At 45.1% G+C, this 25,880-nt stretch overlaps 2 protein-coding genes across 5 annotated transcripts; one reads left to right on the top strand and one right to left on the bottom strand.

Annotated features, from left to right (window-relative positions):
• Positions 1 to 10: 10 nt before the first annotated feature.
• THAP1 (THAP domain containing 1) lies at positions 11 to 12,677 on the bottom strand. 4 transcript variants are annotated; one of them, XM_053293746.1, is made up of 3 exons: positions 9,673 to 12,677; positions 4,071 to 4,266; positions 11 to 548 (listed from the first exon to the last, which is right to left on the bottom strand). In XM_053293746.1, exons 1-3 carry the CDS (start codon positions 9,741 to 9,743, stop codon positions 159 to 161), a joined length of 657 nt encoding a protein of 218 aa, XP_053149721.1. In that variant the 5' UTR covers positions 9,744 to 12,677; the 3' UTR covers positions 11 to 158. The 4 variants fall into 4 exon arrangements, with proteins under 4 accessions (XP_053149721.1, XP_053149719.1, XP_053149718.1 ...); XM_053293744.1 differs by lacking the exon at positions 9,673 to 12,677 and adding an exon at positions 9,212 to 9,340; XM_053293743.1 differs by lacking the exon at positions 9,673 to 12,677 and adding an exon at positions 9,159 to 9,308.
• On the top strand, positions 12,618 to 24,565 carry LOC128344154 (transcription factor JunD-like). Its single transcript, XM_053293738.1, has one exon. The coding sequence runs from the start codon at positions 13,281 to 13,283 to the stop codon at positions 14,535 to 14,537; it is 1,257 nt and encodes a 418-aa protein (XP_053149713.1). The 5' UTR covers positions 12,618 to 13,280; the 3' UTR covers positions 14,538 to 24,565.
• Positions 24,566 to 25,880: the final 1,315 nt, after the last annotated feature.

The following is a 25,880-nucleotide window of genomic DNA, read 5'->3' as shown; positions in this document are numbered from 1 at the left end:
TGACAAAGAATTATATATAGCAATTTTTTATTGTCGTTTTCAAAGGCTGAAGTATCTTATTCATGGAACTAAAAAGCATTTCATTTTTAAACTGAACTTCTGAGTTAGTCTAATGAGGCTAAATTTGGCAGTGCCCCATAAGTATAAACGTAAGCCTCCTACGCAGGTACTTCTACAATTTCAAAATAGTCATTCGGCAGAATCACATAGCCACCTTTGCCTGACAACACGTCTTTTTCCTTCTGAAACTGAACAAGCTCTCGCAGTTTTTCAATCTGTTTCTCCTGACGTCTGCATCGCTGCTGTGCGGTCTTAAGCTTCTTCCGTAGTTTATCTACCTGCTCTTCCAGCTGCTGAATTCTTTTTCTCTGATGTACCGTATCCTCTACAGTATAGTTGTGATCACAAAAAACAGCAATATTATTAGGGGTGTGAAGTGGTGGCATTAATAATCCAATGCTTGGATCTACTAGTCTTGGATCAGTTTGCGGTGGTGGTGAAGGAGAAGGGGGAGATGGTTCTTCAAGTGGTTCTTGAATGCCTTCAGACTAAAGCAGCAAGACAAAAGTATACATTTTAATTTTGTTTTATGAAATGCATATATGGGGTTTATTAAGGCAGCAAGCACAGACATTTGCTTCTTCAATAAAGCATGTTTGGGGGAGGGCAATTTCATTCTGTTCTGGTTTTCAGTATGTGTTAATAGGCAGTTTCCAACATCCTATGCATGTTTACTTGGATGCAACTCCTATTAAGTTCAATGGAACATGCTTCCAGGTAAATATATACCCAAATTCAGCTTAAAGCACCAATCTTATGTATGCTTACTTGGAATAAGCCCTATTGAACACAGTGGGACTTAATTCTGCGGAGACAAGCACAAGATTGTGGTGATGGTTTTCTTACACTTGGTGGCGCAGTGGTAAAACTGCCGCCCTGTAACCAGAAGGTTACAAGTTCAATCCTGACCAGGGGCTCAAGGTTGACTCAGCCTTCCATCCTTCCGAGGTCGGTAAAATGAGTACCCAGAATGTTGGGGGCAGTATGCTAAATCATTGTAAACCGCTTAGAGAGCTCCGGCTATAGAGCGGTATATAAATGTAAGTGCTATTGCTATTGCTGCACTTGAGCATGCTAGAGAAAGAAGTTGGTTACTTAGGAAAGATAAATGGTTAGAGTAGGTGGAAAAGGCCACACACATGGATGCCTTCTGTAGGTGTTTGCAGAATCTTTTTGCCAAATTACAAAAAGATTGTTGTTGTTGCATGAATGCTAATTTTAGCAATAAAGATCTAAAGCAGGGCTTTTCATCTCCCCACTCCTAACCTACAGCATCACTGTCACCAGAGACAGATGTTATGTACAGAGGTGTAACTATGAGAAAGTGGGCTGTGTTCGCCCCTAGAAGTAAGGGAGATAATGAAGAAAATAGGGAGGGGGTGGCGCTCGGGGGCCCTGAGAAGCTCGGGGGCCCAGGTTCTTTGAACTCATCCACTCAATTATAGCTACACCCCTGGTTATGTACAAAACTGGATAGCTAGCCACACAGTTGTCCTTGCAGCAGGGTAGAGGCTTCTCCATCCTTGAAGAGTTGGGCCATCACATAACTACACCTTGCCACCTATACATTGCTGCCTCAGCCATCTCCACTTTCAGACAGATCAGGCCAGGTGAAACAGTGTCATGCAGTCCCTATGGCAGCAGTGCCAAGTATCATGTGCCATACTGGGAAGTACCACTGATGGTACTTGTACTACATTTCTTTTTAGATTGTGATCCTGTTTGGGACAGAGAACCATTTTATCATTCCTTCTGTTATGAAAAGTGCTTTGAGAACTTTTTTGTTGAAAAGTGATAATAATTATTATAATAATGACAATGGTGATATCATACTATATTGCCCAATCCTTCTGTAGCTTGAATCATATCCTGGAACGTATGTTTTTAAAGCTATATTTTGAGAAAACATCATTTATCCTTTACTATGGCACAAAATCCACAGCAAAGTAAGTAGTAAAGCAAGTCTTACACATTACTTGTCAAATAGGGCAGAAACATAAAGGCAGGTCCAGACATTACATGGAACCATGATTTGTTTAATCTAGCTACAGTTGGGTTTTATGTCTGAATCCATGCTAGTAAAACTATGGTTTGTTTCAGGTAGTCAAATCTGAACCCAAGTTTTGAATCTGGTTTGTTTGTCCTAACCATGGCCTCGCAGGATGTCCAACCTGCAATTTTATTTTATTTTATTATTTATCTGATTGATTGATTGATATACTGCCCTTCCAAAAACAGTTGGTTTAGTCCCAGTTTGTTTAAATTGTTTCACACTTGGAGGGCTTGTGCATAGAGAGAGGCAGCCTAGATCATAGGAGAAGTGGTAAGACCTGAACAAACCAAGATTTGGTAATGAACCCATCCATATCGACATTATCAGTGCTACTAAATCTCAGTCAAACATGTGCTTACAAAGGAAGAGAACTTGGTAATAGCCCACAGTTTTTACAAACCATTCCCACTTCTTTTCTAGCTCGGTTGCAATTCTAAGCAGAGTTGCATGGAAGTCCTTCCCAGTGATACACTAATCTTAAACAAATTTCAATCTCTCTTACCACAAAGGATAAATTTGGCTGGATTTAAACATCAAAACTGAAGCTACAACTCTGAAGAGCAGCCTTATAGTATTGTATACAAGAAAAAAGCTTTAGCAGTAGATGGATAATTTTTATAGTCAAGTTATCTGTCCTTACACTATTTAAGATTAGACTTTACACATTTCCTTAAGAAATATGAGCAACTTCTTTTCAGCTCAGTTAGAAAAAGAATAAGCCAATTTTATTGTTGCAGCCAAAGGGTCTTATAGGTTATAAAATTAAGAAAAAGCATGTGCTGGGTTAAAACTGGCATAATATTTATATTAAAACCACCAAGGAACTGATATAGATGGCAAATATTATGTTTGCATGAAACAAGCTGGACCACTTTGGAAGAGAGGCAGCCATTCATCAGTCTCCCAATTCAGTCTAGTTAAAGTAAAGGGTGGAGGACTGAGAAGAAGAGGTAATGAAGAAGGGCTTGGAGCAGCAACCCTCTTCTGCCAATAATTTGGTGGAACACAGTGGACCGGGTCTCACGATCAGTGAGACCCGGTTTCTTCGAGTGTGCGGGGAGGGAGCCCTGGGTAGCCGGATTGGCTGCCCACACGATTGCTGGCTCCGTGACAGAGCCGGCAGGGGCTGGGGGAAGCGGGGGCCAATTGGCCCCCGCAAGCTCCAGCACGCCCTGCACGAGTGTGCAGGGCATGCTGGTGAGACCCCCGGAGCAGGGAGGCAGCTTTTCACCTCCCCTCCAGGGGTCTCCTTGTGAGTAGGCACGGCGCAAAGCTGCGCCTACTCACAATTTAGAAAACCAGGTTTGCGGAGCGCTCACTCCACAAACCTGGTTTTAGGGCAGGGGTTCTTGAGCGGGTTACCTGCTCGAGAACCACCGGGCTTGCAGCCAAGCCTGGTGGTTCTCACGATCAGGAAAAATTAGGCTAGGCTTTCCTAGCCCGATTTTCCCTGATTGTGAGAATAGTCCCAGTATCTTGTAGCCATACAAGCTGCCAACATTTAGCACTCTTGCAATTGCAAGGAAGAGATGAATTACTAGACTCAAACTGAAGCGCAGCTCATTCACTTTCACCAAGTTCTTGCGGAAGCCTGCATGATGACCAACTGACCAGAGCTGAATGTACCTTGATCAGGTCTTGCAGAAAGCAGGAGGGTGGGGGTGGACAGGGAGCATGTGTGAAGGCACACAATGACAACTGATAGATTACTTCAAGGAAGTGGTAGGGTGGAAGTGGGGCAGGCAAGACTGAATTACAGAAAGTAAGAATCCAGTCTTTCTCCTCCTTTCCAGTTAGCACATCAAAAAGGAAAAAAAAGAGTAATTCAGTCTCCTCCCATCTGCTGCTGGGAACTGCTTTCCACTCCTCACAGTATCCGTTGCCTGGAAATAGCAGTACTACTTATACATACACAAACACATCTGTGAATAACAAAAGCTTTAAAAACCTCACCTACCTTCACATTTAGTTCTGTGTGGCAAAATATTGTTGGCACAGCATTGTCTTTTAGTAGCTTGTTATTGCATTCTCTTTTGAAGCAATCTGGAGTAAAGTGTTCTGAACAAATGCTGCTATATTTTGTTGGTTTGAAATTTTTTCTTCTAACAGCAGCTTCCCATTTCTTGCAGAGATCAGGCCTTGTGAGAGGAAACCTACAAATGATATATACATAAAAGAAGTGCTCAAAGTAACTTTGTTACTTACTAATTATTAGCAAAACACTAAATCAGTGTGATGGGGGCAAGGAGTAAGTCCATATATTGCAAGAAACACTTGGAGAATGCAATGCTCTCCACAAAGAGATCCTACTTGTTCAACATGAGGTCTCTCAACCCACACACCCCAACTCAAAGGCAGGTTTTGCCTTTCATCTTTTTTACTTTATATCTAAATACATGCAGAGTGTGAAATCAATCTTTTATTTATTTATCTATCTATCTATCAATCAATCATATTTTTATACCACCTGATATGTAAAACTCTAGGTGGTGTATAGATGCCAACATTAAAATCATGGGTCAAAATACATAAAACACAATATAAAACAAATTATTACAATTATTAAAATTCTAATTAAAAGCTTGAGAGAACAGGAAAGTCTTGAGGGTCTTCCTGAAAACAAAGAGAGAAGGAGATGCTCTTATTTCATCAGGGAGCATATGCCAAAGCCCTGGGGCAGCCACAGAGAAAGCCCAGTCCTGAGTAGCCACCAGACAAGCTGGTGGCAACCATAACCAGACCTCTCCAGAAGATCATAAGAGACAGGAGGGTTCATGACAAAGGAGGCACTCTCTTAAATTACCTGGTCTCAAGCCGTTAAGGGTTTTATAGGTAAGAACCAGCACTTTGTATTTCACCTGGAAACATATCGGCAGCCAGTGCAGTTCTTTCAAGACTGGTGTTATATGGTCCCTTCGTGTTGTCCCAGAGACCAATCTGGCTGCCGCATTCTGTACCAACTGTAGTTTCCAGACTACGTACAAAGGCAGCCTCACATAGAGTGCATTACAGTAGTCAGGTCTGGAGGTTACCAGCATATGTACCACTGTTTTGAGCTCATTCACCTCTAGAAATGGACATAGCTGACGTATCAGCTGAAGCTGATAAAAAGCGCTCCTGGCCACCGTCTCAACCTGAGAAACCAGGGAGAGCTTTGGGTCCAGGAGCACTCCCAAACTACATACCTGATCTTTCAGGGGGAGTGTAACCCCATCTAGAACAGGCAGATCTAAACCATATCTCGGGTCCTGACCCCACCACAGTCAGTACTTCCAACTTATTTGGATTCAACTTCAGTTTGTTATCCCTCATCCAGCCCACTACCGCCTCCAAGCAGGCATTTCGGGAAGATATGCCTTTTCCTGATGAGGTTGACATGGAGAAGTAAATCTGGGTGTCATCAGCATATTGATAACACCCAGCACCAAACCTCCTGATGATCTCTTCCAGCAGTTTCATGTGGATGTTAAAGAGCAATGGAGACAGTATGGAGCCTTATGGAACTCCATACTTTGCAGAGCAACAGTCTCCAAGCAACACCATCTGGAATCTACCAGAGAGGTACGAATGGAACCACTGTAAAACAGTGCCACCCAATCCCACTTCCCTCAGACAGTCCAGAAGGATACCATGATTGATGGTATTGAAAGCCACAGAGAGATCCAAGAGGATCAGCAGAGTCACACTCCCTCTGTCAACAGCCAATTGGAGATCATCCATCAGGCCGACCAAGTCAGTCTTAACCCCATAGCCCACACGAAAGCCAGTTTCAAATGGGTCTAGATAATCTGGATCATCCAGAACTTCCTGGAGCTGAGAAGCCACCACCTGCTCAATCCACCTTGCCCAACCATGGAATTTTAGAGACAGGTCTGTAATTAACTAACTTCAAGGGATCCAGTGCCGATTTCTTCAAAAGTGGTCTAATAATAGCTTCCTTAAGACAAGGAGGCATCCTGCCCTCCCTCAGAGAAGCATTTATAATATTTACCAGATCCTCTCTGATAATATAATTATCAGATGAGATAAGCCATGTTGGGCAAGGGTCAAGCGAACAGGTTGTAGGATGCACAGACCGAAGCAGTTTATCCACTTCCTCAGGAGTCACAAATTGAAAATGATCCAATCTAATCCCATAAGAGGAGTTGCTAGATACCTCCACAGTAGACCCTGCAATAACCGTGGAATCCATCTTGGCCTGAATGTGAGAAATTTTATCCGCAAAAAAGTCATTTAAAATGTCACAGAAAGTAACCGATGGTTCCAAGTTTAAATTCAAGGGGGAGGGGTACATGCTAGCCCCTTCACTACCCTAGACAACTCAGCTGGATGTGAGTTCGCGGAAGCAATGCGGATGGAAAAGAACTGCTTCTTTGCCACCCACACTGCCAGAGCATAGATCTTCAAATGTGCTCTGTGTTGTACCCGATCAGACTCACACGGAGTCTTCCTCCACTTGCACTCTAGTAATCTACCTTGCCGCTTCAGCTCCTGTAACTCATCCAAATACCACGGGGCTGTCTTTAAAGCAGAGGACGCTTAGGAGTGATTGTGTCGATTGCTCTAGTGAGTTCATTATTCCATGTTTGCACCAGAATGTCACCAGAATCACTAGCAGAGCCAACCCTAAACCCTTCCAAGGCTTCTTGGGATCCTATTGGATCCAATAACCTCCTTGGGCAGACCAACCTAATAGGTTCTTCACCCCTACAGAGGTGGGCCGAGGCTGTAAATTCTACCTTAACCAGATGGTAATCCGTCCATGACAATGGGGAGATGACAGGAGTCCCCACCCACGGAACACCACCCTGATCAGAGCAAAAGACTAAATCAAGTGTGTGACCAGCATCATTTGTCGTCCCAGAGACCAATTGGGATAGGCCCACAGTCGTCATGGCTGCTATGAGCTCTTGAGCCGCTCCCAACAACCGGATCCCAAAGTGAACATTGAAGTGCCCCACCAACAACAACCTGGGTGACTCTAACACCAACTCAGCAACCATGTCCGCCAGCTCAGTTAGGGACTCCACTGGGCAGCAGGGTGATCGGTACACCAGCAGAAGTCCCAATTTATCCCTGGTCCCTAGACTTAGGTATACACACTCGACATAGGCCAAATCTCTGACAGGGCTCCTGGTAAAGGAGATGGTATTCCTATAGACCACAGCTACCCCACTTCCCCGCCCACATCCTCTCAACTGCTCCACAATGGAGTAACCCTTTGGGAGAAGCTGAGACCAGACCGGACCACTAGCCTCTCCCGACCAAGTCAGCTCCTTCATCCATGATCAAGTCATGCATTATCTCAGATTTATTGTGAACCGACCTGGCATTAAAGAGTAATAAGGTGAGGTTCTGTGGGTGGTCTTTAAGAGACCACCATGCTAATTGAAGAGGGCATCTCTTTTTAAATGGACAATTAAGAATATACTAGAACCCTGATTATCCAAATTTAATTAGTCAGTTTATACATAACACACAGTCAGGATCAAATCCTATTACATTGGTATCCCAGCTTCAGATTCTGATTTATTTTGAAACTCTGGCTCGAATAAACCAGAACCATTCAGTTCAAGTGCGATGAGCAATCCCGCATTGTTCCAAGTCAGAATCTGAAGCAAAATTCTTCCAACCCACGGGTGCGAAGGGGAGCGGGGAGCATACACTTTCAAGGCATTGTGCGAAGACAGGACAGGAAATTCTACTAATTGTAGTCATAAACCAGGAGTTCTGTTAGAAAATAGAACTGTAACCCTAACCCTTTGGCTGCATGAGGAAAGGGTAGGACATAATACTTCACTTGCCACTGAGGAGGCCTGCACAACCCTGCTTCCTATTTGCAGTCCCCAGGGAATCTGCTTGTGCCCTTTCCCACCTCTCTGTGGGAACATCTAAGGACCACCCAAACTTATCAGTAAGTGGGAACTGGAGAATACTTCAATTGCTGCATCTGTATTGCTCCTCCTCTACTTGGATTCAGAGCCCAAAGCTGGTGTTAGTATTTCCAGTCTGTTGCAGACAGCAACACTGCACAGGCCCCTGCATCCGAGACTCACTCAGTGTATGAACTGAACTGCTGAGGGAGTGTGAATCTTATTGTTGTTGCAGGCGGGGGGGGGGGGGGGAGAGAAGGAACACAGACCACACATTCAGAAAAGGAGGAAACTGATAAGAGGCACAGAATACCCGGTAATAAAATAGAGATAAGCAACTGCACTTTGGGGTACAGACAGAGACAGAAAGGTATGGATGCAGAGACCTGTGGGGTGGGAAAATAGAAATGTGGGGTGGGGGCATGACAGAGGTGCTGCACTGTGGCAGAGCATAAAGAGTGCAAGGGCAGTGCAGAGGGAAGTGATACAGAGAAAGGGATTCAGGGACTTGTGGTGCTGCAAAGAAGGAAGAGTGTAGCTGCAACGAAGTGCAGAGGGAACAGAGAATTTTGCTTTTGGCCCACCATTACATCAGAAGCTGCCTTCTACCAAGTCAGACCATTGGTCCATCTAGCTCAGTATTGCCTGCCCAGACTGGCAGCAGCTTCCAGAGGTGCACCTAGATCATTTTGGAACCTGTACCTAAAGGCCTTTGGAGGCCCCCCTCCCCCCCAAATTAAGCAACATCATGCTCAGCCAGGTGATCACACCACCTGGGACAGACCAAAGGGGATTTGGGGGCCCCCAGGGGCTGTGGAGGCCCTGGACTTCGGCCCGGAAGTCCAGGGGTAAGATTGCCTCTGGCTGCTTCTCCAAGGTTGCTTTTCAGCCCTGTCTTGGAGATGCCAGGGAGCGAACTAGGAACCCTCTGCATACAAGCATGAAGATAAGAGCATCCCAGGGTGGCCCCATCCCCTAAGGGGAATATTTTACAGTGCTCACACATGTAGTCTCCCATTCAAATGCAAACCAGGGTGGACCCTGCTTAGCAAAGGGGGACAATTCATGCTTGCTACCACAAGACCAGCTCTCTTCCATTTTGAAGTAAATTTAAAAACTAAATGATATATTAGGCTTAAACTTTAATGAAGTAAGGTTTATGAAGGAAAAACCTTAGACAGAAGCTAGTCTTTAAAGTGCCACAAGACTGAGCAACAACCCATACAGAAAGATTAATACAGCTACCCCTCTGAATGAAAAGCATAATTCTTCTAGGGTTAGCAGGGCGAGGTGGCCCACTTTCATTTCTAAATGGCCCCCACACAGTGACTAGAGGGAAGGCAGTTCTGACAGTGACAGTTAAGCAGCCACAAGCGCATGCGCGCTCCAGCCCGCCAATAAAGGTAGATCTTGAACCCCTCCCCCCACTTTTTTAACCAAAGGAGCGAGCGAGCGCGAATGTAGCCCCGCCCTCTCGCCTACCTCTTCAGTAGAGGCCGCACACTGTACTTTTTAAAAGTTTTTTTCCCCCCTCCCCTTTCTGCCTTGGTGCGCGCACGCGCTCTGCGTCCCGCCTCCCATGAGGCGAAGCGCGCGACTCCATCCTTTCTCGGCCGCTCGGGCGGGGGCGCGCGCTTTCTGTCGCCCTCCTTTCCCCTTTATTTTCCTGCTCCCGCCCCTACTCACTTGTGGAAGGAGATGGGCTTCTCTTTGTCGTATCGATTCCGGCAACGGTAGGCAGAGCAGGACTGCACCATCCTCTCGCCTCCGCCGCTTCTCTGCCACCGCTCTAAATTTTCGGGAACTAGAAACCACGCTTAAAAGGCCGGGTAGATCTTATTGCCTCAGAGAGGTCCTCGCGTCCCCTTTTGAAAATTATAAAAACCTGCGGAACGACATAAGGTGGATGTGGCCTCTCCCTTTTTCAACATGGCGGTGCCAGCTTCACGCCACCGCTCGCGAGAACTCCGCATCAGTCTTTGCTATTGGTTACGCCCTGCAATGTTGGGGTGCGGCGCGTCTTTACTCAGAGCGCCCAATAGGAAGAGCGGCTCAGGTTTTGACGCGCCCACTTTGACTTCTGCTCCCAAAAACGTACATGCGCTTGCGCAATGACTCCTTGTCTTCCACAAACACTCTAGTAGTTAGCCGCTGCGCCATATGTGGCTCTTTCCCAAGCGTCTGGCTAGGTGGCTGGTAGTCTTCTGTGGCTAGAGAACGGACGCTGGTCTCTGAAGCGAAAAGCAGCATTGCAATTTCTGTATAGCTTTTCTCTGCGTTAGGGCTGCAATCCTATTCCTATTCATTTGGGTGTAAAGTCCCATTGAACTCATTTAGACTTACTCCTGGATAAACAGGTGCGGAATCGAGCTGCTAATGTTTCGCTTCTGGTCGTTTGGAGCTGCAACAAGACGTACGGCGCGAATGAACTGTATTGTACCTTAGCGCTTCCGTCTCACGTACGGCCTCCAGTATATGCTCCCAGTGTAAACATAATAGGACCGCTATTCTAGTCACATTTGGGAATAAATTCCACTGTGTTCAACGAGGCTTACTTACGAGTAAGCGTCTAGACTCGAAGTATAAGAATACGCGCAGGCACCTAAGAGTTAAGTCCCGTTGAACACAGCGGGACTTATTCCTGAGCAAAGATGCATAGGACTGTGCTGCACAAGTGGTGATGTATTTTGTTGTTGGCATCGGCTGTTGATAGTATTGGCTTCTCTTCAGATCGAAATAGATGTCATGTAAGTTTTAAAAAGAAGAAGAACGAACGAGTGTGGTCCAGTGGACCACTCTGTTTAAGCTAGACCTAGCATGTTCCTTACATGGACCTACCGAATGAGAAACTGAGAGCAGCAACAAATAAGATATTTTATCAGTCTTGTCAATCAATCACCTATCCCGTGATCAGCACCTGCATTGCCTCTACCCACGCGTATCCCAAGACTCCCATCTGTTCTAAGATGCAACTGACAGCATGAATTGCCTTGTCCTCACTTCTAGCCTAGAATTAAAACACAGTGCAATGTCAGCTGTTTGCATGACTGTCTCTCCCTGAAAGGGGCGTATGAAAAAAGGAAAACGAGCCACTCATGCACAGTCAATAAAGCCCTCCTGCAGCTTTGTCTGGAAGTTAAGGTGCAATGATACGACCAGTTGTGCATGTGGCTCACTCTCACTTTTCCGCTGGCCCCTCAAATGCATAGTGCCATATTTCCAAGCGAACCATAGTATCTATTTCCAAGAAAATATTAGACTGCAAATATTAGGGTCTAGCATAGAGAACGCACTTTACACGAACATTCCCCAAGTTACTGTGAAATAAAAGGCTACATCCCTTGTAAGGCATCATGCTCGTATACCAGAATTGTCCCTTCCTGAGAGCTACGAGATTTTGCATGTAGACAAAGTCATATCGGAACATCTTCATATATTCCTAGCAGCCATACAGCAGTCTTCTCAAACTTGTGTGGTTTCCAGCATTAAACACCCCACCTGCGTGTGAATGAGGCCTAAATGTATCTGGGGGTGGTGGAGGATGGGGTGGAGGGGGATGTGGTGTATGTATGTGTTAATTTTGGGTTAATCCATTCCTAGATCCAGGCCAGCTTTTGAATGGTGCTTTAGTTACTTTTAGTCCAGTCCAGAAGTGGAGACAAGGCTAATAAGCAATCATCAGCCAGAAGCCCGAGCATCGAATGCAGTCTGCACTTGCATCTCTGTAAATAAGATCCATTTCTTTATATCATTAATATTCCTGATTCTACTCCACTGCCTTGTCTCTGCGTGCCACAACTCTTTCCTCTGGATTCTACACTGTAGAAAATTGTGTTTGCTCTGTAAAATACAGCAGCTGAGCGATTAAGAAAACAAGACACCACCACCCCAAAGAATCCCCAAATCCTGAACTGAAGAACCCTATACTAACTCTAGACCCCTACCCTATGCACCCTCATTGGGGAGCAAGTCGCTTTGGACGCAGTGAACCATTTTCAAGACAGCACGCAAAGGATCGTGCTAAAAGAGCAGTGCACCAGGCTGGCTGCCCTGAGTTGGTGGGTATTGATGTTGATACCAACGGCCGGTTCAATCTGATCAGCAATGCGGGCGGCAGCTGCTTGGAGTGGCAGATTTCCAATAGCTCTGGGTCCAGGATAACAAGGAAAACCTTTTTAGGACGAGCACGCGCACACCCTCCGCCCCAGAGCCTTGGGGCATGGTTTGAGATGCGAGGACAATTGTGCGCTCCCCTTTCTCGGATTGCAGTCCGTCCCCACACTCACGCCATACAACTTAAAGTGCAAGTTACTTCCTCTTGCCACAGGGGAAAGGGGCTGTAATCGAGGAAACCTCCTTGGGGGGGGGGCAAACCTTAATTTCCGTTTACGACAGCAACCAACACCGCTTGAGCCAGCCCTGCCATCAAATACTGTCCCTGGGGTTTATGACTTAGTTTTTCACAAGTTTGCTTTCCTCCTTGTCACCCAAAGGCTGCTGTATCCGCTTGTCCGCCGCCTTCTTTCAGTTTCTCCTCAGCATGGCAGCCCCTCTCCTGCTCCTTTTTCGACATTTCTGGAATGCCACATGGCGGGACCGGCTCCAACCGTCCCACCTGGGCGAAGTACAGTACATTCTTCGAGGTTTTCCTCTCGGTTGGTAACACAACAACAAGCACGTGCTTTGCCACTTGTCTCCAGGCTTCTTTGAAACTGCGTGAATTAACGGCCAGGGGAACGGCGACCGAGCTCAGAGTGGGGACACGTGACAAGAGAGAGAGATTTGCGGGGGAGCGCGGGAAGTACGCCTCCCTAGATAAATCGCCGCACCCCCTGCGGGAAACCGGAGCGCCTCCTCTCCTTTTGCTTTGTTTGTGTCCCTCTTGCAATCTAGCGGGGCGGAGGGGGGGGGGACCAGCGGGATCGAGTCCCAGCGCCGCTCCCTCCGCCAGCTTCTGTGCGCTGGAGCCTAGAGGGCAGTGTGGCCGCGGCGGCGGCGGCTGCAGCCAGGAAGGGCGGAGCGGCAATTTGACATCAGTTCCTCTCACTGCAAGGGAAAAGAGTTTTCTTCCCGTAAATGCCACAAGTCGAGCGCGCCAAGCCCGGGGCGGCTGCCCTGGGGCCGGAGATGGGGAGCCGGCGCTACCGGTGCAAGCCTTGCAGCAGGTGAAGCGGTGGACGCGGGCGAGGTTGCGCTTCTCCCCCGCCCCCCCCCCCCGCCTGCCAGCCAGCCAGCCAGCCCCAGTTAGTGGCAGCGGCGACAGCAACTCTCGACCGGCTGCTGTCCCGCCCAGCATGAGCGGTGGCGGGCGCCCGGGCGCCCGAGTGGCTGTGAAGATGGAGGTGGCCCCTTTCTACAGCGAGGAAGGGCTGGAGCTGCTCCCGGACTTCGTGCAGCTGCCGGGCTTCGGCGGCGGGCCCGGCGTAGCGGGACCCACGGGACTGGAGCCAGCCGAGGAGAGCGGCGCGGACCCACAGCATAAGCTGCTCCTCGGCGGGAAGAAGCAACCGCGAGATTTGGTCGGGGCGGCCTCCCCCAGCGCCGCCTTGCCGCCGGCGGGGCCCTTCTCCTCGCTGCGCTCCCGCGCTGGGGCCAACAGCACCGTGCACCGCCTCATTCAGGAGGCGCCCGGCGGCGTTGGCGGCCCAGAGGTGGGCCCGGGCGGGTTGCAGCCCTTGCTCAAGCTGCCGGCGGCCGCCGACCTAGAGCAGCTGCTCATCCAAGCGGGCAGCCCGGGCCTCGCTGGGCCAGCCAGCCCCACCGGCGGCGGGCCCTCGGTGGCTGCAGCCACTGGCGGGCCCTTCCTGTACCGACCCCCGCAGCCCTCCGCCCAGCAGCTGGCAGTGACGCAGGAGCAGGAGGGCTTCGCCGATGGCTTTGTGAAGGCTCTGGCCGACTTGCACAAGCAGAACCAGCTGCTGGGGGTGCCGCCGGCGCCCCTTTCTCCCACCCAGCACCCGGGGGGCCCGTGCTGTCCTCCGTCCAGGCAGGAGTCCCCCGCCGTCTACACCACCTTGGGCGGCTTTAGCCCGGCCAGCCCGTCGGCTGGCGGCACTTTCTTCTCTCCCCAAGCCGTGGCTCGCCTCCCAGCGCCCGGCTCGACGGGCAGGGCTCTGGAGGAGCCGCAGACGGTGCCGGAGGCGCCGGTGGTGGTCGTGCCGCCGCCACCTCCTGCGCCTTCGTCCGGTGAGTCGCCGCCGCCGCCTTCCTCTTTGTCCCCGCTGGATGCTGAGAGCCAGGAGCGCCTCAAAGCCGAGCGCAAGAGGCTGCGCAACCGCATCGCAGCCTCCAAGTGCCGCCGGCGCAAGCTGGAGCGCATCGCCCGCCTGGAGGAGAAAGTCAAGGCGCTCAAAGGCCAGAACGCCGAGCTGGCCGCCACTGCCAGCCTGCTGCGTGCCCAGGTCACCCAGCTGCAAGGCCGCGTCCGGAGCCACCTTTCCAGCGGGTGTCATATCAACGCCGCGGCAGCAGCTCCTGCCCAAACCTCGGCGGCATCTAGCCAGCCCTCAGGCAGGGAGGGACCACCGGAGCCGGAGGCCAGCGCCTGCTGAAGCCACTCGATCTTGGGCAGAGACAGACAGGTGCGCACAACTTCGCCTTGCACGGAGTGGAGAGGATGGCTGGTTGATATAAGCCCTGGAGGCGGCTGTGATAGCGGCCCTTTTAGTTCCATGCGCTATGGCGCCTAAACGTGCCATTCGTTCATCTGAAAAGCTTGGGAAAGGATCGTAGAAGAGATTTCTCTCCTGTGTGTGCGCACACACGTACACACAAACCTGCGTCCTCTTACCACCAGCTCCTAATCGGAAGCCAGGAGAAAGAGATCCGGCAACCAGAAACAAATCTGGTCTCATGGCCGGGAGAGAGAAGAGTTGTAGGGTACTTTCGAAAGGGAGCAATAATCTCTGCTCCTCAAGGGACAGAATGCAACAAGAACTTTGAACAGTGAAGCAGTCTTTTCTAGAGAGGAATTTTTAAAAAGTATTCATCAGTCAGCATTGACAGAAAATCTTGATTTCAAGCATCTCCGGAAATTAATTGGTTTGCTGCCAATTAATTGAAATTGGTTTGCGTTACCCAGGTGATGAAAGTGACAATGAAGTGATTAATAACCAGATCGTGGTGATGTTTTTCAGGAGCACTGAGCAAATGCAAAAACTTCCAGGGGAAATTGGGGGGGGGGGCGTTATGCTGCACCAGTTGATGCTATTCTGGGCATTTCCAGCTATCTTAAGAAGCCCCAGGCTGCATTCTGTAGCTGATAATCTTTAACAACAACAAAAAACCCATCTTGAAAATGTGATCACTTTTCTTGTTCTAGCTCCCTTCCCCTTGCAACATACACATTAAGAAGAGGTTTGCAGATCGGACACAAACACATTTTCAACCTTTTTCATCTGTTGCTGGAAGTCCAAAGATCTCTTCTGAGATTCCACTGGAGCTTACAATGTAGACAGAAGTTGTCTTTGCTGAAGACTTTGTTTAGATATTCTTGGTTTTTTCTAATTCCTAGTGGGAGGTGATTAAACTCAACCTGCATAATTTTTCTGCAAAGGTTACCAGGGATTGTTGAACTCCAGTATTTTTGACTGCAGGCTTATTTATTGCTTTCTAATTAAGGATGTAGGTTCTCTGAGATATTAAGTGTCTGGTACAGTACATTTGTATTAAGCAAATTGCAAGGTGTTTTCAAGTAGATCATTAGTATTTTTAGAGATAACAATCCTACTGTTTGCCAGTGGATGTTTTTGTGAAATGTTTCTCAAGAATTTGAGAGGGCTGTAGCTAATACAGGGCTAAATCAGCCTTGTTTACAGAGAGATGTTTATTTTCCTGCTGTAGATGTTTATAGAGTTTCATAGCTTGACAAAGCCAAAATCCTAGATGTTTAGGAAAAGACTATATATACCATATAAGATGTGGCAGAGTGTATTTCTTAGTACAATGGGAAGTCTAAATGATTCGTTGCTATGAGGAAATAGTTGTCTGTTTCTGACATATGTGATAACTTGCCCATTGTGAGTGAGTACTCTAGTGCTAAAATGCAACAACAGAAGATAGTGTGCCACAAAAAACTGATATTTATTTTTAAAATTGAGTATTAAGAAACTACTTCTTTTCCTAGATTTTTGAGCTCCACATTATTTCTTGTGCCAGCACAAATTTGGGGCATCAGTAGGCTTATTTATTGAAACTGTATAGAATTTCAGCTTTTTATTTTTATAGCAGATGCATAGTGACAAAAGAAATTGTTTTATCTTTCATTGTGCACATTCCAGCTGTGATTGCTCTGTACTGGGGGAGGAGGGTATAGCTATTTTAGTGCTATACAGAAAAGGGCTCAGATTGAATTTTGTGTTTTTGTTGTTGTTGTTTTAAAAGATGGTTCATCCATTGTACTTCCGTGAATAACTCCTAGAAACATGGATAATGTTTTTTCTCCAAAACTATGTGTAAACTATTCTCTTCATTTTTCATTCTAGGATATTTTCTAGTTCTCAGGGTGGGAGCAGAAAAGAGCAGCTTTCAGTATTGTTTTAAATGACCTGCTGGGTTGGAAAAGTCTGCTGGATTTTATTTTATGGGATCAGAAAATCAACTTTTGCCTCCAGTTGACTTTGAGAGTTCTGGTTGCTTTCTAGACAAATATGTCAAAAGGACATGGATGCTCTTTTTACTCCCCCCCCCCTTTTAGAGCATAGTTTGGATGTTTATCCTAATGCAGTTTTATTATGTCCTGTGATTTGGGATAACTTTTCAGTTTAAATTCTAAAGGTCCATGCACAATAATACATGCCCAGAAAAGTGTTAGTTTATAAGTTGTTATGTAGTATGTGGAAAGAGCCTATGGCAGAATTAATATGAATTCTTCAAAAAGAGGCACTGGGGCAAACCTGCTTCATAACTAAATTTGAAACATACAGTTGGATGATATCCTGTTTCCACGTTTGCGAGAGCTTCAGCTTATTTCCCAATAGATTTGAGAATTAGGATCTTTTTCAGTTTGAATCATCTCATTGCAAACATGAAATAATTCAGCTTTTCCTTTGAGGAAAGAGAAGTAAAACTTCAGGAAAGATTCCTTTGACTGTATCGTCCCATACTAATGCCAGCATTTAATCAGTATCATCTTCCAGCTATTCTGTATTAGGGACATAGGAAGCTGCCATATACTGAGTCAGACCACAGGGCCATCTAGCTCAGTATTGTCTACACAGACTGGCAGCAGCTTCTCCAAGATTGTAGCACTTAGCAATAGCAATAGCACTTACATTTATATACCGCTCTATAGCCGGAGCTCTCTAAGCGGTTTACAATGATTTAGCATATTGCCCCCAACATTCTGGGTACTCATTTTACCGACCTCGGAAGGATGGAAGGCTGAGTCAACCTTGAGCCCCTGGTCAGGATCGAACCTGTAACCTTCGGGTTACAGGGCGGCAGTTTTACCACTGCACCACCAGGGGCTCAAGGTTGTAGACAGGAATATCTCTCAGTCCTATCTTGGAGATGCCAGGGAACCTTCTGCTCTTCCCTGAGCGGCTCCATCCCCTAAGGGGAATATGTTACAGTGCTCACATATCAAGTCTCCCATTCATATGCAACCAGGGCAGACCCTGCTTAGCTAAGGGGACAAGTCATGCTTGCTACCACAAGACCAGCTCTTTTGCTCTTGCTGTTTTTGTGTCCGTCCCCCCCCCCCCCCCCCGATTTGGAAATGTGAGATTTCCTCTTGGTTTGTCAGTCTTCTTTCTCCCATTTGTCAAACCATCTTTCTCCCATTTCATTAACTTGCATGAGAAAAGAAGTGATATTTTTTAACAACTCAAAATCCATCAATTTTCCCCTGAAGAAACTGTGTATCTGGGATATCAGTACTGCCAGTTTTCCCTTGCTTGCTGCCTTTTTTGGGGTGTTTGTCAAATCTTGCTCACCCTTTTTGCTGCCATTTTCATAATTTTCCAATATAAATGTGTGGCGGATTAAAAATACAGTCAATAATGCAAGTGTAGCAATAGTTGAGACCTTCCAGCAGTGCTTCAAAAGCTTGATACCTGAGAGGTGCAAAGTAAATAAGATGATACCTTTTGTATAACTCATTATGTGGAACTAGAGCAGCGACTACGTTTTAAGCAGTGCTGAAAATGCCTAATGTGTCAACCCCTTTCTAGTGCATTCTTGTTCTGGAATTGTATGTCTCAGAAAAGAAACTCACATTTGGAGAAATCGCTGTTCTTCTTCCTTATCAAACATATATTGGAGTCTCACCAATGCAGTCTGTTTCTTAGTTTCCCTACCTTAGTAAGGCTACAGAATAATTTGAGCTGTCTTGGAGATCACGACACAGAAATCTCATTTTCTTGATAATTGTGCTAGCTGCGATTGGCAAGACTACATGCTGCATTGTTTTTCCAAAAAGCATATTTCAAAGTACTTTTTGAAATATCTGCAGAGTCCCAAAAAGTTTGCCCTTCTTATAGTCTGTTTTACTAATGTTGCCAATAATCCTGCATCTCCCACCTCTTTACTCCAGGCGCCTTCTGAAAGTGTTCATTACAAAATTCCTCAAAACATAACTCATCCTTTGTTGCATATTTAATATGGATCTTCTTTCTGTATTTTTACAAAAGTACCAACATCCTAGCCATGTCTTTTCCAGTCTGTTTTAAATAATGTGGCATGTTGGGTTTATGCATCTGGCACATTTAATCTCTGACTGACCAACAAGGCTCTTATTTCCCAGGTTAATGAGTATTCAGACTCATTCAGTGTCCTTAAGACTGTTCCTCCCCGAGTCCCCTTCTATTTGTCTTATCTACAATGATAAAGTTAGTATTGGATTAAATCATTCCTTTCAGAGATGCTTTCCCCATCTATATCCCCCTTTCCTAGTCTGCTTTGATGGTTTTTCTTGTGCATGTGGATGACTTCTCATCATTTTATCAATCTCATTTTGGCTTGTTTTCTTATCGTTTGACTTTTGTACTTAGATAATTTTAAGAAAATTCCCAAAATAAAGTTCCAGGCTGAATAGTACTCACCTGAATTAGCACTCCATTAGGTAAACATTCCACAGTTTCTGGTGGTTCACATTACTTCCATTGCTAAATCGAGGTGGAGTCCTCTGCCAGTGAAAAGGGATGTCTCTGACCTTGAGTAAAGAAAGGGGTCCATTGGCAGCTGGTTCTCCTGCTCACTTTACAGCCAGTATGACCACTCAGGTAGTAATTCACATGGTTGTGTTGTGGGAAGTACTGACTAATTGGTTGCTAACTTAGTGAGTGATGATGTGTCACAACTCCTACTCAGTGCCTCTTTTAACACACCAAAGTGGTAGTTTTGGCTCTCCATAGAACGTTTCTATCATTTGGGTGGGTGCTTGAGTTCAGTTGTGGGCTTAATCTTAAAATGCTTCTTATGACAGGTTTTTGTAGGGCTAGACGCAGTGGATCATGGCTGATTTCATAGCAAGTTTCTTCTTCAGTTACAAGAAAAGAACTGTTGGATTAAACACATGCTACTAACTGAAGGGTGGTGACTGTGCTTCCCTCATTGAACCAGTGCTGAACTGTTGCTATGAGTGGTAATTATATGGTGTCTTCATTTGCAAGTACATAGGAAGCTGCCATATACTGGGTCAGACCATAGGTCCATCCAGCTCAGTATTTTCTTCACAGACTGGCAGCGGCTTCTCCAAGGTTGCAGGCAGGAATTTCTTTCAGCCCTATCTTGGGAACTTGGAACCTAGATGCTCTTCTCAGAGCGGCTCCATCCCCTAAGGGGAATATTTTACAGTGCTCACACATAAAGTCTCCATATGCAGCCAGGGCGGACCCTGCTGAGCTAAGAGGACAGGTCATGCTTGCTACCGCAAGATCAGCTCTCCTCTAAGTACTTAAAGCAGATCAGTAAAGAGCCATCACCATGTTGCTGAGTGACATTTTAAGTCCAGATCAGCCAAAGCTAGGCATTTCTAAGTTCCATTGATTTCAATTAGAGATATTTTAACTATGAGCTTAATTCTGCCACTGTATATATAAAAGGGAGATAAAAGTGCTTAAATTTTGCTGAAAGATCCCCCTTTACAACCAGAACTACATAATAACATTTCTCTGGAAATGAATGGTATAAAGCGCATGGGGATATAAGTAAGGTTTTATTGCAATTTCTTGCTTTCTGCTGCAACTTTGAATTGCAAAGTTGCATATATTCATATACATTATGTTACTGTTGACTAAGACTGTTACTGAATGTTGAGCCAACCCTGTAAGGAATGGCATAGCTCAATAGCTACTACCTTCATGATTTCTGTACAAGTTGACTTCAGTTGTTGGCGATGCTGTTTAGCAATGATACCCTGAACAGACACCATTCTCCTTGATGCAGAGACAATTAATTTGATAAATATAACTTCATTCACTATTACTGTGAATGTTTCCAGTCTAGCATTCAGGTGTAATCTTATGGAGTGTGTGCATTTTTAAAAGTTACAGTAAGGAGAGTTTGGCTGTAGGCATAAGACTTCATATTTCTGTGCTCATATAATCCTTGAAATGCTGACTAAGTTGTAGTCTTCTGTAATAAGGCATTTGAAAGATCAGGCTGCAAAATGAAGTCCTGATTATCACACAGGTAGCCTGATGGAAGGTTTTGGGGTGGGAGTGGCGGGCAAGCCATGCCATGCCCGATAATATGGCTCCAGAATCGTATTATGTTTAACTTCTCAAAGTTTTTTAAACAGAAGGTAAAGACTTTCTATAATCACTGGATGACTGATGATGTTTGCTCTGTTGACACACTATAACTACCACTCTTATTTGCCAGTATACAGTATCTGCTCTTGTCTTGTAAAAATAGACCTGGTCCAGACACCAGTAAGAGGTTGGGCGTCTACTGGGTCCAAATCCCAGCTTATCTGTAATAAAACCCTTGGCCTCCCCTACTCACAGGGCTCTTGTGCAAATAAATTAAGCAAGCCCCATGTACAGCTTCCTGAGTACTTTTGCAAGAAGGGCAAGACACAAATGTGAGAGAGAACTATGTGACACAGCCATGCGTGCATCACTTCCTCTAGCAAAATCAGAATTAAAGCACAATGTGCTTCAGATCTTGGATCGCACTGAGATGGCAAGGTCAGTGTTTGGGAGTTCCGCCAAACAGCCTTGCCTCCAAGAAGACTGCTGAGGGAAGGGTTCATAATGTTAGTTCTTTTTCCAGCGATGCAGAAAGTCTGCTATCCTTGGAAAATGCCATTTTCTGCACTGATGACTTGAGTATTGTGGTTCATGTCTGTTACTGCTAATCAAATGGTAGGTCATTGCAAATACATTCTTTGGACTGTAGCCATTGAAAACATATTTTGAGTTATTCATAGCAGTTGAGAGGCAGCTTGGATTCTATCACAGAGTTATGCATTATTAAACCATGACTCTTAATTGATGCGCAAGCTTAATTTTAGTTTCTGTCAAGAACGATATGTAAGAGTTGCTATAGATACTGCAAGACTGAAGTATTGCTTGCTTAACATCACTTAAACCTTTACATGCCACTACCACAATCTTATCTGCCAACAATGTTGCCTTAACATCACAGCTTGTGACCTGTCACAGTAGCTGGTAATGTCTCATCTTAAGAACTTCTGGGTTGCCTCATCAAGCTTCAGGATTAGCCAATTAGGGAGCCAGTTTATAACTCAATAGAATCAAGTAGTAGAGGTTTTTGCAAACTGAACCACTTCGTACTGGAGGTGAAGGGTTGCATATATTTGAATGCACCTGCAAAACTAGCATGTTGGGGGAAAGTATTCAGCATAATCTTCCTGAGATTAGGCTTTTTTTACCCTTGTTAGCTAGAAGTGGTGAAACATTTCTACTTGATAGTTAAATGTATAACGTGGCTGTTCTACACTTGGCCATCAGAAGTAGTACTGCCACCTCTGATATTTGGTTGAACAAAAAAAAACCCCCTGTTAATTGCATCCCCAAATCTGAACAAACCTTTTTTATCTATTGCATCTGACCTTTATCCAAGGTGCTGTACATATGCTGTGGGATATGTGGAGGCTAGAACACACATTAAAAAACAAAAACAAACCCTGTGGGGTAGGTTAAGCTGAGACACTAAAACTGGCCCAAGGTTGCCCAGTAAGCTTTCTGACTGAGAAGGGATTGGAACCCAAGTCCAAGATGTCAAAGTTCCTATTACGTAGAAGGCTTTGAATATGTGTGTGTGCTGAAAAGTATTTCGTCTCCCATCCTCTTAGCATGGAACTTCCCTCTTCTCCGCCTTTGTCAGTGCTGACCTTCTTGGTAACTTACTAAGGCTGTTCTCAGGAGCAGCCTAATTCAGGCTAGGGCAGCCCAGTTTGGGTTAAGCTGCTTGTGTATAGTGCCAGGATCCATGCTGATCCCGGCACTGCCTGCCCACCTAATCCCACTTTTAAGCCCGGCCTTTAGCCAAGGTTAAGGGCATGAGCGTGCCCTTCACCCTGGCCCTAGGATTGTGTGTGTGCTCGGTCTGCATGCAGCCAGAGTGCACACAGAGACAGGCACCTAAAGCGCCTGTTTCGTGAATGTATCCCCCAATGCACCCCTTGGTTCATGCAGTGCATTGTGGGATATGTGGAGGCCAGGACACATCCTCTCAGCTTAGAGGAATTGCCGGGGTGGTGGTGGTAAATTTAGTGCTGCTTGCCCCTCACCTCCCAACCTCCTGGTCATGTGAATACCCTTATTGTCTTTTAGCAAAGGAAACTTTTTTGTTAAACTGAGTGTTCTATACCTCCATCTTGTATTGTGGCTAAATATTCTGTTTCATAGCTTCAAAGGTACAAAGCAGAACTTCACACCAGGCCAGGAAAGAGACCTGAAACTTCCTGAAGAAGAAATACTATACCTACACTCATATGAAACCACAGTTGAGGAGTCTCAGTATTGGGAGACTTCTATGTCTGTATGCCTCTTACTGGGTGTTGATACAAGTGGACTCATTGATTGGTAGCTGTAGAGAAGAAGCCGTTCAGAGGATGAGGCCACCATTTGAAAAATGGTTAAAGTTCTTAAGTGTTTAGTTCAGCATATGTATATGCACGAATAGTATCTTTTATACCAGAGACATGCTCTTTGTGGGCTGGGCTGGATTTTTCAGCAGGCATGGTGATCAAGACAAGTGTACACCTGAGAGGGAAAGAGCTTTCCTATGCAAAGGTAAACTAGTGCACCAGGATTCAGGAGCAAGGTAGTGGTTCCTTGTTCAGTTTTTATGATTATGCATTTTTCAATTTCTATTTGTTGTTAGTCCTATTGATAGTTTTCAAAAAATAGGACTTTTCATGAGCATTGACTTGTTTTATGTATCAGATTCAGCCTGCTGGAGACAGAAACTCACTCAAGATTGGTTCACACGTCTGTCCCTGATGGCTACAGGTAACTAGGGTGGGGTGTTCCTATATAATTAATTATTAGTTATTGCACAGTAATAATGTCCTTGTAAGAACAAATGCAAACTGTTACTTTGTGTTCAGGCAGAAATGCTAAGGTTAGAGCTCTTTGGAAATTTGCAGCTTAACAAAAACAGTTCAGACTAATATTAAGGTATAATTGGGTCCTAAGAACACTAGTGTATTAAAGTTCCTTTGACTTCACTGGAAATAAGTGTGCTTGGGATCATATACTTAGGTTAGCAGTAAAGTTCTAGTTCATTCTGACTTTGGGGTTTGGGGGTTGCTTTTTTTTTTTTTTGGCAAGGAATGTGTTTGAAAATTTGGACCAGAGATGGAGTATGATACATAGTAAAACACAGGACTTAATAAAAATGCATCTGGGGCATGTCCATTGGGTTTTTAAACATCACTGTTCGAAATGCATAGAACTAGAAGATGTTAAATAATTATTATGGAGAAAGGTTTTTGTCTGTTCTTAAGCTATTACTTCTACTTGACTAAATGTAAAAACAGCTTGATTTTGTGCTGTTTGTGTGTGTGACTGAGGAGGTAAAATATTATACCTCCGAACTGACTAAGTGATTAAATCCATGTGTTCAAGAATACTCCCAACTATTACTGCCAATGGCAGTGTTTGGTTTTTGTTTTATAAATTGAGGTTTGATTACTCTTTTTTTTGTTAGGATCTTGGGATGGTAATTTAATTCCTGCTGCCATTGCAGACAGTGGGGCTTTTTCCAATGACTTAACACGGGAACAGGATTAGATTTTCAGAGCTTTATGTTGAGCACTTAAGTCTAAAAGGCGACTTGCCTTGTGTGTATTTGACATGGCGCCCCTGTATGTAGTGGCTAACATGGACATTCTCTGGTTTTATCACTTTGTAAGTTGGACCTTTAATGGAGACTGAAGTAAACTTTCTTAAATGGGAGGTATAGGTATTCTGGAATGTAGAACATTTGTTCTCGTGCTGAAATTGTTTACATGAAAAAAGATTACATGAATTACTTCGTAATCTGCGATGTGCAATTTTGTACATGTTGTGTTAAAACTAAGTTTATAAGATACTGTATGTATAAATACTTGACTGAGTATTTGATATAAATATCAGAACATTAAAATGGCTTTATATTCATACCATTTTTGTTAGTGTTGCTTATTTATGCTACCCTTCCAAAGTAAGTGGTGAAGCCAAGGGCTATGTTTTAAATAATTTCCAGCGTCAGGGGTATAGCTATAATTGAGCAGATGGATTCAAAGAACCTGGGCCCCCAGTTCCTGAGGGGCCCCACCCTCCCTATTTGCTTCATTATCTCCCTCACTCTGAGGGGCCCCCAGGGAGGGAGTGAAAATAGCTACACCCCTGGCCAGGGTGAATATATATATGATACAACAAAATTTATTATGACTTTATCAATGTCTTATTTTTAGTAGGCAATTTTTAGCCTACTTTCCAATAGGCTTATGAGATCTCCCAGCATTGTGTGTGTGCGTGTGTGTGTGTGTGTGTGTGTGTTTGTGTCCCCTATCAACTTCACAACACCTGGACCAATATGAACCAAATTGGGTACAGTTGTAGGGACACATAGCAACACCTCAATGGTGTAGTTTGTGATGATGTTATCCACCCTGATCCAAGATGGCGGACGTGTAAACCTTTGAGGTGCAAGTGCATTACCTTGAGGACTGTCTAAATTTAACCAAATTTGGTAGAGTTGTAGTGAGTGACACACAAGGATCTCTCAATGGTGTTTGTAATGATGTCATCCACCCCGATCCAAGATGGCGGATGTATGAACATTTGAGGTGTAAGAGATCTAACTTGTGGACTTCGATTTGAACCAAATTTAGTCCAGTGGTCGATATAGTGAAAGGAAAGAAGGCAGATTAGTTATTACTAAAATAACAAAAACATTCTTCTATAAAATATATAAAACTAAACACTGATCTAGGAATCTGTTAGGATCCTAACTATAGAATGGTTTCCTGCTTGTTATGTTGGTTACACATGCACCTCTCTTCCTCTGAAGACCCCAGAGTAGTTTATGGAGTTTCCCAGGTAGTTGCCCATCCAGGCAGCTTACAGGGCCACCATCTGCTTATTGTCAGTGGTAAAATTGTCATTGATTTAACCACTTATTTCCCTTGTATGTGCTTTACTTTGAGGTACGTGTTGTTTATACTGCTTTGTACTGAATAAATAGTTTGTGCTCACACAGAACCATAATAGCATCCACCATATACAACTATGAAAGAAAACTCAGAAGAGAGAATGAAGGTCAGGCTTCTGCATTTTTTGTGGTGGTGTTTTGACCTACAGGTCTTTTGGGATCTTGCACATTTTAAGCATTCTGATTAAAAATCTGCTAACTTGGCAAATACCCTGCTAACTTGGCAAAGAGGCACCTTTCACCATGGTGATTCTCTTTATTTAGCAGGGGGAGAGTAACTG

Source organism: Hemicordylus capensis, chromosome 2 (genome assembly GCF_027244095.1).
Source record: "Hemicordylus capensis ecotype Gifberg chromosome 2, rHemCap1.1.pri, whole genome shotgun sequence".
In the NCBI taxonomy this organism is placed as follows: domain Eukaryota; kingdom Metazoa; phylum Chordata; class Lepidosauria; order Squamata; family Cordylidae; genus Hemicordylus; species Hemicordylus capensis.
This window is presented reverse-complemented; position numbering and strand designations above follow the sequence as displayed.